Source organism: Copadichromis virginalis, linkage group LG19 (genome assembly GCF_057382275.1).
Source record: "Copadichromis virginalis isolate Kocher_CV1m ecotype Utaka linkage group LG19, C_Virginalis_male_GT1.1, whole genome shotgun sequence".
Classification (NCBI taxonomy): domain Eukaryota; kingdom Metazoa; phylum Chordata; class Actinopteri; order Cichliformes; family Cichlidae; genus Copadichromis; species Copadichromis virginalis.
In genome coordinates, this window is record NC_140636.1 from 19,715,922 (window position 1) to 19,730,422 (window position 14,501).

At 40.3% G+C, this 14,501-nt stretch overlaps 1 protein-coding gene across 2 annotated transcripts in view; it reads right to left on the bottom strand.

The window, feature by feature from the left end:
• alk (ALK receptor tyrosine kinase) overlaps positions 1-14,501 on the bottom strand; it is a 435,104-nt gene that overhangs the window by 52,022 nt on the left and 368,581 nt on the right. For both annotated transcript variants that reach the window (XM_085442295.1, XM_085442294.1), the window contains exons 7-10: positions 11,414-11,548; positions 10,385-10,488; positions 8,105-8,277; positions 5,008-5,102 (exon numbers count right to left, since the gene is read on the bottom strand). In XM_085442295.1, the coding sequence (XP_085298421.1) occupies positions 5,008-5,102; positions 8,105-8,277; positions 10,385-10,488; positions 11,414-11,548 (507 nt within the window). The remainder of the gene's footprint in view (positions 1-5,007; positions 5,103-8,104; positions 8,278-10,384; positions 10,489-11,413; positions 11,549-14,501) is intronic.

Sequence of the window (14,501 nt, forward strand, 5' to 3'; positions counted from 1 at the left end):
ACTTTCAATGTGCTCAGTGTAGATACTTGAAGCATGCAAACAATAAATCATAAATGATGCTCTTCTGTGCATATGACCTGCATATGAAGTTCTATTTTTGGTTTGCATATCGAACAGAGAGGATGATTACATGGTTACAGGGTCTATTTGCATTTCATACAGCGAGAGAAAAGAGAAGGTTTGTAGCTGCAGACTGGCCTGTCTTGCTCACCAGCAGAATGGCACACAGTTTGTTTGTACTGTAGCTGCCTGATAGTCTCTATAGGGCTGCCCTGAATGGCAAACAGCAGCAAAGGATGATTTAGAGGTTCATGAGAATTTCTCTCTCCATCTTTGCTTTTCTGAGCCACGAGTAGTACTGGAGTAAAAGCCTGCAGCTCCATATAACACTGGAAACCCACCAATGAGTAAGTGCTGTTTTCAAGATGCTGGAAAAGACGTGAATAAGAAGCTCAAATCCAACTACAACTTCACTAATTGTGACGAGCCAATAAGCTCCCCACATCGTGTCGTTCGCCTCCATGGTGAAAACAAATCAGGCCTGCTCTCTTCGTTGTCATTATGTCAGTGTCGGGGGACAAAAACAACACTTTTCATCTTTATCTCTGTAATCATTTTACCACAACAACATTCCCTCTTCTCCTCTCTGGCTCCCCTGTCACTTCAGGCTGAAGGCTCACCATTTATGACAATATGGCAGGGGACTCCCTCAACAGCTGAAAGGTTTAGAAAGCTACTATGTGCCAGAGTTGCATCTGGTCAGGAAAAAAACCTGCTCGCTTTAACTCAGAGCAAACATCTTGACCTAAATGTTCTGTACACTTGAGCCGCAGCTTCATCTGAGTTCCTCTGGGTAATATGTATTATTAAAAGTTGGGCTTTAAATATACACCAAAGCTCTGTACTGAATCAGATAGCTTTGGTCTTGACTGAAAATGCCTCGCGGTAAAAGAATCTTGTAATTTTTGTCTTCAAAGCTTAAAAACCCTCAACACTGCTTTCTTAAAATCAGCCAGCATAAAAATCAATAGCTCATTCCCTAGCCCTGTAATCCTCAAATTAATATGACTGTCCAACTCTTCGCTGCTTGGGAGCTTTGATACGGATAGAGTTTATGTGCAGATTTGATGGATCACAGCAAGCAAGTCACTGCAATGTGTTTGATTGTGAGGGTAAGAAAAAGAAAACCTACACACCAGTGAAAGATTCTTAGAAGTGTTGCGGCACACGAGCTCAGGAACTTCTTATATTTTCAACAAAGTTGCTAATAAAGCTCACAGCATTGTTATTCTCAGCATGGTAACATGCCGCTGCAGAACTAAGGAACACACGGAGCTGCTGCACAGCATTGGTATGCCGCTGGAGCAAGAGAAAGACTCAGCAGGTCCACCACGGAGCAGCATGAACCACAGGGCAAGGCAACAGCCAGCGTGGCTGTCACTGTTCATTAGCAGGGTGCCGTAAGCTACCTGAAGCTCACCAGAGGCCAGCCACAGAGAGAGGGTGGGGGGGTTCACCTTGTTACCTCCCAAGCACAAGCTCAAAATATCTCCAGATTGTGATAGCTCTCAGAAGTATCCACACAGACTGATCATGTTGACAGTCAGTTTCTGACGATATGGAGACTAAATCTCGTACACGTTGTCTCAAATGCTGCCCAAAAATACAAATTTTTTTCCATTTATTTCTCTGTTTACTTGTGCATGCCATATCTAAACCTTTGCTGTGAATGTTGATTGATCCGCTGCTGCAAAAATAAGAGAATAAAGCTGCTGATAAACCCGGACCTGGCCACACATGGAATGAATAAACAACACATTCTCATCTGAACGTGTCAAATAGTGCCCTTCTGTTATGATTTTCTGCTGCCACAGAGATACGACAAGCACCGGTAATCCGTGTTTGGAAGGTGGAGTGAGTCACAAGCTATCTGCCAAAAGATTGAAGTTCATGTCCTGTAGCAGAGCTTTATTTTTTTTTATTATTCCACTGCTTCCTTATTTGCTTCTTACTTTCACTCTCACTTTCTGGTAAGGTTTAGGGTCAGTAGATTAAGGAAAAGATCAGGATTTGGGGTACTGTCACAACACGACTTCAAGTAAGCCTCCATATGTAAAAGTTGGAAGTGAGATCTACACCACTGATCAAATATGGCATATTTGATGTCTAGGGAATGAAAAAGGATTTCAACTGGCACCACATGCCGTCGCTCTGAATGCATCGGGAGACTGTAGAACGTTAGCACTTGCTGGTACATGCTGTGTCATGTTTATTAACACAGACATGTGCAAGTGATAATTGCTAAAATGAACAAATTTCTGTAGTCCCTTGATACCCAAGTTACATGACAGCTACAGCCAATAAAGACATCAGTACAAAACTGGTGATTCAGCTTTCAGAACAACAATTTAACTTCATCTTTTGCAGAGGTAAACGTTTGGAGAAGTGCTATTATGACTATTCAGCGAAGTCAAGGACCGGGTACTGAGGAGGCACACTCTAATGTTTGGGGATCTCTATAGAAGCAGCTGCTTCCTCCTGTTAATGCATCTGAGTGCGTGGGAAAAGAAATTATGGCACATGCCAGAGAGAAAAGGATGAACTTCCTGCGCTGTCTAACCCAATAAACTAATTTATTGATTCTGCTGAGGATAAAATGATAAAAATGACAGTCTGGTCCAACACCTGAAGGGCAATGGATGCATCATCAAGCGCACATGCTTGCCAAACTATACATCACACAAAAGCCTGTAGAAATGTAGGAAAGAGGCCACGGGTGGCTGATCCTCTGCATAATGTGTTCGCACTATGTTTTCTCACCGAAACACATTACAAGGCTAAGCCTTCCCGTTCAGGAATCCATCATGCTAATCAGTCACTGGGATCACTCCTGGAAATCACATCTTTTGCTGAGCTTCAGCATCTCCCATCAACCAGCCTGATTGATAGGCGATAAAAAGTGACTGTGTCAAGTATAGCAGTAGGTAATAGATACTGGGTCCAGATTAAGAACTTGCCATCTGAGAAGTGAGTGCAACAGGAATGAGTGATCCTTCAGCACTGCCACACCAGTGCCTCTGCTCTGGAGGACATAACACGCAAATTGTTGTGCAAATATCTGCTGGAAAACGTAATCTCTTTAAATAAAGAGTCCGTGATCCAGAAAGCCTGTACGGCACAGGGTGAAGGTGACAAAAGCTCCAGCCTGGATCAACAACAATTTCTCAATTATATACACCAGATAAAGCTACGCTATCTGAATACATTTCAGAGTAACGGCAGTAGTGTTGAGATTATATCTCAATTTGATGAAAAAAATTAATCATCTAACGGTGATACAGCACAGAGTCTGTGTGCCATTCACATTTATTTTTTCTTTTACATTTGGATGAAAAGTGCTCCTTAAATAACATGCTTCGGTAGCTCACGCAATAACTGAATAATTTTCAACATTTTATCTTTCGTTGCGTTGTTGTAATTGTATCAAAGTCATAACACTTTTGCATTACTCGTTAATTTCATTTTTGTTTCCAATTCAGTTTAGTTTACAGAGTGGGTTTGCTTGTTTCATTTTGTTATTTTATTATTGTTGAATCAAGAACATTATTAGTTCAGGTGTGATCCCAGATCATCAGCTGTTCTCAAAACCTGATCGTCTGATACAGTTCTATTAACGGGGTATAAAGAGAAGGCTGTTTAAGTTTCTTTAGCCTGCTCTACCCTGCAAGCCGCTATGCAACCCACCTCCACTACAATTCCTCCTTTTAGGCAGTTTCACTAGATCAGTGGCATATCTGTTGTCCCTGATGCCTGCGCACTTCAGTGTTGCCTCCAGCTTTCCAGCCGTGCACGGAAGATCCCAGAGGCGAGCCATGCTGCCAAATATAAATTACTGCAGATGCTAACATCAATCTCTTGTTGACTTCAGTGGTCCTGAACTAAATGGTTTTTTTCCCCACACCTAGTTTTTGACTTTTCAGTGGCTATAGCAATCATGTGTGATGCCACAAAAAGCTTTAAATTGGCCAGTGTTATAATCCACCAACTATCACGAGATATCAAATTAAACTCAGGGAAAACAAACAACTGTCTGCCTGTGGGTACCACTCATGCCCTTGTCATTTTTGTTGTTGTTTTTTTGCCCAGGGTGAAGGCACTGTTATATTTAAATAAAGTTCACATCGTCAGAGCTATATTCAGGCAAAGGATGCTCTCACACATTACTATTCAAGTCACAGTTCAAACTGGTTCCTTCTGATAGGCACAGATGGAAGGAGGCACTGAACTCCTAACCTTTCATTCTCATTTTTACATGGTTGTCATCTCACTCGTGTTTTTATACTGATAAACCATCTCAATTATGACACAAAAATATCTGGAAAGGTGACGGAAAGCTTGACCTTTATAAGCGAGCAGTGTGACATTGGAACATAAGCCCTCATGAATCAGCAAGCACCAGTTCTGACATTTCAAGACACGTACGAGGTTCTCAAAGAAAGTGATTTAAGGAATTTACTATTACATATAATTTCCATAGAGATCTGTCAGTCTGTCTAAAGGGAAAGCAGCAGTACATTTAACGGAGAGAGCAACAGAGCAGGAATCTTTACTGAGAAGTCCAAAATAGGTCTCACGAAAAGTCTTATGCAAGCATATAGCGTGCCATATTATGGGTAGGAATGAATAAATAATGAAAAAGTAAATCCTTGATGAATTCTTCCAAAGGTTTAAATTGATGCTCACTTAAATCTCCTGTCTGTGAAACATGAACATGAGGCTGACCTGTATTGATTATTAATTGAATTGCCTTGGGTAACTTCAACTGTTTACTTAAGTTTCGCTGAAGTAGAAATTCTTTTTTAACTTTTTATCCTCCCCAGTGTTTCCTCTTTGTACATGTCATGGCCAATCAATCAAGCAATCAGTCAAACAATTTCTATAATCCAGCCACAGCCTGATACGTAATTACGAAAAAAGGAAGGAGTAATGCTTTTTAAAAACACTCACATGCCAAGAAGCAGTCCATGCTGAAAGAGACGTTGTCCACAGAAATGGCAGAACCGGGTCCAGGTCCATTTTCAGTGCTGAAATAGAGAAAGAACCTGTGGAGAGGCAGAGGATTTTTAACATCTCACAACCTGTGAATAGTGAGACAGCTTCTGTCTGAAACAATGAGAGAGATAATTTATTGTGTTTTAAGAAAACTCCCACTGAGAATTGGCCTTTGAGAGTGTGCATTGTGTGTCACAAGGTTTGCTATTTAACAGACGAAAAAAAAGGGCAGTTTGACTTTTACAAAGATTAAACTCATTGACATGGTTATAGTTAAACATATATAAGAGAAGCGCTTTAATCGCAAACCTTCAAAGTGACACTTTTTCAAGGCTTTTGTTTTTCCAGATGTTAGGAGAAAAAACTGATCTCACATCTGTATGGTAAAGAGAAGAAGTTGGATCAAAGCCTGTATGTAACCACCATGATGTCACCCACTGACTCGGAAACTGTTGTTTATTGGAGTCAGAATCTACCATATTTTGATGAAATGATGGAGCGCTAATGTATGAGCTAAACTGAGAAAGCTTGAACCTCATACCCTCTTATTATCCCAACAGATCACTTCGCTTTCAGACCGAAGAGTTACTTATACTTCCAAGAGTTTTCAAAAGTAGAATGGGACGCTGAGTCTTCAGTCCGTAGGCCCTCTACTACAAAACCAGCTCCCAGTTTAGATTTTGAAGACAGACACTGACTCTACTTTAAAGTTAGGATTAAAACTTAAAATTTATAATTACGCCTGGATCAGGTGACCTTGAGTCACCCCTTAGTTGTGATACAACAGGCCTAGGCGTTGCTGAGCTTCCCATGATGCACTGAGTGATTCTTCTTTGCTCATCTCTTTTCACTCCCTGTGTTTATACACACACTTCTGCATTAATCATTACCAGTTATTGCATTTTAACTCTGTCTCTCCTTTAATTTGCCCGTTGTCTTGTTTCTCTCTGTCATCTCTCTTTTCTCTCATCTCCAGCCAGTCACAGGAGATGGCTGTCCCTCCCTGAGTGTGGTTCTGCTGAAGGTTTCTTGCTGTTAAATGGGAGGTTTTCCTTTTTACTGGCACCCGGAGTGCTCACTCATACAGGGTTTTGTGGCACATGCACAGACTGTATGGCTACATTTTAGAATTATCAGTTATCTATTCATTTATTTTTGTAACAGATAACTCAGAATAGTGCTAACTAACACCCATCCTCTCAACCTCTTATCAAATTTAGGGTCAAGGTGGCCAATTTATGATCACTTATGAACCTAAGATTCATATTGGACTGTTGTGAATAAGGTTTACTCCCTGGAGAAAACCCACAGAACCCACAGAAAACCCATCCATATGTAAAGCCCACTTTGATCTTATATTGGCCAGACCAGTAAAACTCCCCTTCTGTTGGTGTAAAGAAGTTTATATACACACAAGAAAAAGAAGGGCAATTTCAACAGCATTTCTCAGTTTTTCAACATGATAAAGGAATGCTCGTTTACTAAATGAAAGAAATCTGTCCGCAAAACTCTCTGGACTTAAATAATAAGAGATCAATGTGTGTTTTGCAGAATATCCTTTAATTATAAAACAGAACGTTTTTGTTCTCTCGCAGAAAGATCCCTTTAAAATATAAACTTCTATAGTACAGTAAAAAACTAGAACTTATCTGCAATTTAATTGCTATGTTACCTAATTACTTTGGTGTAGTTTGAATGGCAATGGGAGAAGTCTTTTTCAGTAGAAAAAGCAATTAAACTTTTAAAAATACACTTAGAAGTCCAAAATTGGTGCCCTAAATCACATCTTCCAGTGGGCAAGATTGGAGTCTGCATCAGGCCAATTCTGGATCTCTGGCCTTATGTTTGATACCCCTGGTTTATAAGTTAAATATCAAATCGAGAAAATATTGACAGGGAACTAAGAGCCATTTCATAACATGTTTATCTGCGAGTATTAAAGAAGGTTTGATGGTGGATTTTGACCCCAGATCTACTGTTTCCTTCCTGAGTCTTCATGCCAAGTCAAACTAACCATATCCTGGCTCTGAGCAGAGCAATATCATTCCTGTGATCTAACTCTGCTGGAATATAGTGAATAAGTGCATTTGCTGATTGGTGCAGCAATGGCAGTTGCATAACCTGTAATAGGTAAGAGTTCTATAAATCAAGAAACAGTCACCGCTTGGTCCCGTTCAGTCAGCTGAGGTTTGTGTCACTGTGATTTATTTGGGGTTTTGTTCAGTACATTACACCATGCCAGCCCACATGTTCTGCATGTTCTTTACTTTCTGCTATACCCTGACTTCTGCCTGCACTTTAAGCTGTGTTTCTGATTCTATTTAAGCTCTACAAAGGTCAATGTGCAAAGTCTGGCAGGTTCACCTCGTGGCCACGGACATGACATTCTAATTAAGAGCACAAGCACAGCTGACTACATAACCCAGGAATCAAAAATTAATCACTCACAGGGGAGCAGGATTATCCAAGCTTGAATGGCAAAGAAACCCCCAGTCAGGCAAACAGAGATGAAATACCGTATCTGGAGTTTCTTGTGTGTGTGATTTTTTTCTTACTTTTTTCTATTTTTTATTTATTTCTCTCTTCAGTGAGGGGAAATCAGGGCCGTAGCTAATTGGAAGGCATAGCGAGTGGAGAGAGCCTTGTGTATTGATTTATCTTTTTTTCATCACAGACAAGTGGAATAAAGAGTGGATATTTTGTACAAGCGTACACATGGCAGGTCCATTGTATAAGACTGGGGTCCCTATGGGATTCATTAGTTTTATGAAACTGAGAGGAAATGTTCCCAGAAAATGCTGAAAATCTGCATTTATAAGGAAGAACTTCTCTATCATGTTTCTTAAGACTTCTTTTGCAGCGGGAGCGCTTTAGTATTTGTGTGAGCATGTCAGAGGTTTGTTGGGATCAGAGTCGGATGACTGACGATGACTGCTCTTAAACACTTCAAAGTGGAACTGTCAGTTTGATGCCTTCAGACAGTCCAAACACGTTGCCTCGATATAATCACAGCTGCCTGACATGCGGTGAAACAGGCAAGCACTTGTCATACCAGTCTGCCAGCCCGTAAAGGGGAAGTGCGACGAGTTTCCAGCCTCTTTCAGATTTGGATTGAGTGGCTGAATGCCAGAGTTGGCGCGGCTTGTCGGGGCCTGTGCTGTTCTCCACGATCCACAGAGACAGCGCCCCCTTCTGGAAGTTCGCGAAGCACAGCCAGAATCGCACCTGTGAAAGTAGGATGGGATTTGAAATGATCACTGTGCACTACAGGTTAAAACAGAGCTGCACTGATGATTTCTGAGACATATAGCGAGTGTTAGTATAAATATAACTATAAATACACCAGCAACTTTAACGTCCTTTGAGCATTTTAGAATTGAAGGAAACCAGCCAAATGTGTTATCAGTCAAGGGGGAATGCATTTAAAATTGCACTGAGATTAATCAGTAACAGCCATCTGTTCACTTCTAATTATTCTAAGATTAATAGAATTCAATCAGGATTATAATTTGAGTTATTTTGCAGCCTGCATGCTTCATCACATATCAGCCGAACATTGTCTTTTCCAGGAGGGATATGCTGGGTCTAAACCTGCTGAAAATTAAACAACACACAGGCTGTCACGAGAATTGAACAGCAAAAGCAAGTCTCAGGATGTGACCACGTCCCTCTCCAGCGTTTCTTGAAGCCAAGAACATAATTCTTGTTTCACCATTTAAGTGGAACAGATGCTGTCTTAAGCCTGATGACTAAATTCAACACTTTTAGGATGAATGCTTGGATTGTGCCAGTGGATGGCAGGTTTTGGTTCTTATCAACTGAGAGACCACATGGTGAACATTTAAACATCAAGATTACAGGCGCCGCACCGTGCACACTGGGAATAACATGAAAGTGAAAGCGGCCTATAGCTAATACCCAAAGCTAATATCCTCAACAAAGTTGTCCAAGAGCGGACAGGCCAGGCTGAACAGCACCGGTTCAGTGTAGAGAGACAGATTTAGAGCGTTAATCTGGAATCATTGCTAATCTTTGGCTGCACGCCAAGAAGCTGTAAGCAGCGGCGCATCACGGCCTGCATTGCTCTCCACAAACCTAAGACACCTCTGATGTGCACCTTAAGAAGCAGCAACATCACTTTTGTTGTTTTGTTTTTCTTGTTTTCCTTCCCGTCTTTTTTTCTCCTCCATCGAGTTTTTCCTGTGTTTTTCTTCTAAAGTTGCGCTAACTTGTTCTCTTGTTTTACGACCTTTCTGACCTTTTAATCAGCTCAGCATATCCAACTTAACTTCCTCCATGTGCACAAAAGGTCAAAGGTCGCTGTGCTGAGAAATATTAATATCTGACTAATCAAAGATGCAGCAGCATCAATCAAGATGTCAAGTACAGAAGTTGTTTTTTTTTTACCTGGAGACCTGCTCTGTGCATATCACGATCTTAATAATGCATCACTTGCGATATGTGTGAACCTGTGACTGACGAGGTCAGCCTCACTGTCTCTCAGGGTCTCACAGGAAATACAGATGGCTCAGTGCTAACCAGCTGTCGTGGCTGGTTACTGCTTGGTTTCTAAAGATGTTACTGGGATCATATTCAAGACATAAAGTAAGTCAAGGTTATATGCTGATTCAAAAACATAAAAATGCTATTTAAGTTGTGTGTATGTATCCATGACCGCTTATGTGTGGGAGTGTGGGGAGTGAATTGGAGGGCGGGATGGGGTGGGGTGGGTTGCTTTTAACCATGTAAAGCACTTTGTGCTACATTTCTGTATGAAAAGTGCTTTATAAATAAAGATTGATTGATTGATTGAACTCATCTTACATTTTCAAAGTAAAAAGAGCCTTACATTGTGTAATATGTATTAGCTGGAATTAGCTGCCTAACAAATCCATAACAAGTGTACTGACCTGCTAAAACTTAAACTGCAAACATTAGCATATCTGCCGTGTATCATGCTTAAAGATAAAGTGTATATCATCAGGTAAGTATTGCATCATGGAGAGTTAAAGAGCTAACAATGACAGCATTCTTGTTCTCTTTTTAAAAAAAATTATTTTGGGGTTAAAATTCAGCTTTGCACTATTTCAAGCTGCTTTTAAAACAAATCAGGTGGACACACTCCAACCAAGTCCCGGGCTTTTACCTGCTGATAAAGTCTAGGGGCAGCTGTCCTTTCAGCTGAGATATGGATGATTATCAACTAGAAACAAAGCCACATTTTTTTAAAGAATCACAGCAGTTGTTGGTAGTTTGTAACATTTGCCCTTGGTTTGTTCTGAATGTGAGACTGGAAAGACAGACCGAGTGAGCAGTATGTGGAGGAACTCACGGTGCACGGAGAGTTTCTTAAAGGAGGAGGAAAGAGAGGACTCCTCAGTAATGCTGAGCCACGCTGACCTTTAGACTGGCCTCCCTCCACAGTGAATGTAGCACCTTTAACACACACACACACATCCATAACAAAGATAAGTGTCAGAAATGTAAAATCTTTTTTTATTTATTTATTTATTTATTTGCCATTTGTCTGCCAGCGAGGTTACTCAAAACCTACCTGGGTGAATTCAATAAAAAAATAATGGAGAAGAGGAACAAAGGAAAAGCTCATAAAACTTTAGGCATTTTCTGGATCACGTTGTTTGTTAGTGCAGGGCAGAGCACTGGCTATACTTGAGATCATTTTAAAGCTCTAAGGGTGGGGATCACAGAGTATTACTTGATAGAATACTGTCATGAAACGTCAACCACAATACTCATGGTATAACAGTACATGTATTGCTAATATTATAACAAAAGGAAGATTGGAATACTGATATTTTGTCTTACAATATCTTAGTGAAAATTTAGAAAGGAGACAATAATAATCTAGTGACAGTTTTGATGGGTTTCCCCTGAATTTTCTCTATTCTGAACTATAACTGATTAAACTAAAGGCTTTAAACTCTCACCCCAAAGGTTACGATCACAGTGTAAAATTACAGTGCTCCATTTATAGTTCCCCCCACACTCTACTGAGAGATCTGCAAATAGTTGAGAACAAAAACAAGCCACAGCAAAGCAAGACTTTAAAATTGCATCATGAGACCCACTTGAGTCACTGCACTGATGATTAACTGGAGTCACAAGAGTCTACATGCTTGAGCTATATCGAGATGGGCTGTGTTTTCCTTCCACGCTCACAAATTCAAGACTCAAATATTCAAAATTAAGATCAAGTGAAAAAAAAAAAGCCCCGATAACTCGTTTGAAGTCAGTTTCAATGAGGTCACACTGCTCAAACTTAAAAGAGCCTGCAAACGAGTCATCTCACAGTTGGATCGGAGCTGTGTTCGTGATGTGATAAAAGCCGTGTCTGAGCTACCTGATGATGGGCAGGTCTGTCTGGTTGCCTTGACTGGTGACTGGAGTCTTTTCCAGGAGAGACCGCGGCCTGTTATTGACTGCCAGCTACACTCGCCCTCTTCAAAAGAGCAGTAGCTGCCATTGAGAAAACGGCCTGGAGAGAGACAGGAAAGAATATATCAGGGGAGGAGAGGCAAAGAAGATAAGAAAAGAGGGGGGCACATAATGACTGGACAGGGCCAGCAGCAGGGTGAAAGAAGAAAGTGAAGTGAACACTGCCAGCCAAATTTTCAAGGAGAAAAAGGACAGGGCTAGGGTGGAGGCTGGCGATCAAGGAGATGAGTGACAGTGAAGGCAGGAAGGTTGAGAGGAGAGAAGCACAAGAGGTGCAGACTAATGGTTCACAGGACTTGATGTGTTGGAGGAAATTAAGACTGAGCTGTGGTGAAGGTGGGCTCTCAGACAGACACTAGAAACAGAAGCAGAAAATGGAAGAGCCCTGATGTGTCCAGAGGGGGAGATGGGAAAGAGTCTGAGGCGAAATGAGAAAGCTGAGATGGTGACATTTCTTTTGGGATGCCAATCAGTTCGAAATTTCGCAGAATGGCACGAGCAAAGTGAGTCTGCACATCAATAATACAGTGAAAACGTTGGAATTATTGGATTGTGTAGTGGGTACAACACAAGCCAAGAGAGGAGTGTGTCTCCCTGTTACAGTTTCATAACCAGAGCTCACAATACAGGTGCTTACCAATTACCCTTCTCTGACTGAAACATTTGTGCATACATGAAAGATAACAACTCAATTTACGATGCTATGCTGTGACATATGCTATAATAAATTCCATAATAAGTTAGTAATTTTAATAAAAAATAAATATTTAAGTAAGGCTGACACACCAGTAAGATGTTTACTGAATAAAATGTGTCAAACCCATTATGTAGTCCTGATTAACATAAATGACTGGGAGGCAACAATGTTTGGAGAAATAAATGAACTCCACTATACTGTCCTCAATTTGCATCTCCTGGGTCTTGGTGTTTCTCAAGTCATAGCTCACACTTGTTCGAGTGAGGCCAGACATTATTAGAGTTGGCATTTATCCGGTGCTGTGCAAATTTAAAGTTTGTAAAAGTACAAGCTACAAATGTGATGGTTACCCCACACAGAGAACATCATAACGTCAAGTGACTCGATTAATCTCCCCAAACATCGGTATTATTTAATCAGTATGGATTTTTTTCTCCCTCTCAGTTAATTTTAATTGAACCACGCACTCTATTATACAGATATTTCTGAAGCAAGTTTCCATGGGATTATTTACTTCTCTAAAACTTCCTCAGGCCAGTAAAATGTTTTGAGAAAAATGGTTAATTCTACAATTTTCCATGGTTTTCACTGGCACACGAATCCTTCATAACAAATAAGTGCAAAACTGTTGAGTTCCAAAAGCCATTTCTCGTCTTCTGCTAAAACTGACAGAAAAAATTAGAAACAATTTTTGGTAGAGCAAGTATTTCAACACCTAGTGTTCTATCAAAGGCACATTTTTTAAATTCAATCTTTCATTATCAGGACAATTTTCTTCATCCTGTGCTTCTTTACAGAAAACAGATTTAAAAAATAATAAAGTCAGTGCAAATGCACCGTAATGACAAGAGTCAATCATACATGCTGTTATAACTTGGCCTTTTTGAGATTCTTAACCTGAAAAGTTTTACTTCTTGGCTAAACAAGGATTTTTTTAAAAAGCTACTCCGTTGGCTTTCAGACTGCATTAACTTACATCAATAAAACAAGCATACTCTGCCAATTTCACCCTTTCTACTTTAACGTTGGGCCGGCAGAAAACTGATTTGACTCTGGCACGTCAGTCTTTCACGAAATCACTCACTTCTTTCGGGTGCAACAAAATGCTCCCGGCTTAATAGACGAATCGCTCGCTGAGTCAGTTCACACCATCAAATGATGCTAAGCCCAAACAAGTCAAACTGAAGTTAGCACCGTCCTCCAAGAAGGACAATGAGATGTCCTTAGATACTTAAAGCACTGCTGAATTTTTAAACAACTTTAGCTCAAAGTTTCAAAGTTTCCTCTATAAGTTTTCTTTATGTTCCTTTCATCCCAAGTTCCTGTCTGCGAGCGCCTATTACCTGTTACAGACTGAGTGATGTGGTACCGCTATGCTTTTGGAAATAACCTCATCCAGATAATGGGAAGGAAAACTGGCTTGAGGAGAGATCATACAGCATGTATTTTTTAGGAAGCAAAACAAGGAGAAAAAATGTCTTTCTTCAAAAACATCAGCTCTGAAATGCTTTTTGTTATTGTAGAAAACACCAAAAGAGCAGTTTTACTTTTAAACACTAACAGCAACAGCAAATTCATGGGGATATTTCCTGTGATGTTTCTGAAGTAAACAAAAAGCTTCTCTGGACTTTGTGGGTAATAAGTATATTTCATGTTCTTGCCTGTCTTGTGATGAGTCAGTCCTTGTTACATAAACGCCTTAGACAGAAAGTCTGTTTATACAAAGGGAAGAGATTTAAACTCATATCATGCTTGCATAGAGGAATCTGTGATGATTTAATCTTTATCAATGTCATTCACTTTATAATGTCACTTTCATTCGAATGTCAACACGACTTCAGTGCTGTCTGTCATGGCAATTTGACAAGAAGACAGTTTATAACAATCTGCACTGATGTTTTTTGGGACACTTGTCAGGTTTTTTTTGTAGTATATATATATATATATATATATAGTATATATATATATATAGCAACAAAAGCAAGTGGAGTGCTTTTAAAGCAGCTAGTCACTACAGACACAATGCCATGCGAAGGAGTTTTGACCTGGTTGGTGCTAAAAATGCCGCACAAAAAGAAGCACAAATAAAATCTTCCTGTGTCCTTCAGTATGTGAAGCAAAGATGTCTGTGAGTACGAGCAGCGAGAATTTCATCTTATTCCTCTGAGGTGAAACTAAAACTTGATTACTTGACTTCTCCCCATTACACGGAGCCTCTGCATATGCCCGTGAGCAAATTATGAAGGTAACCCGTTGCCAGTGTTGGGGAGTAACGGAATACATGTACCGCCGTTAC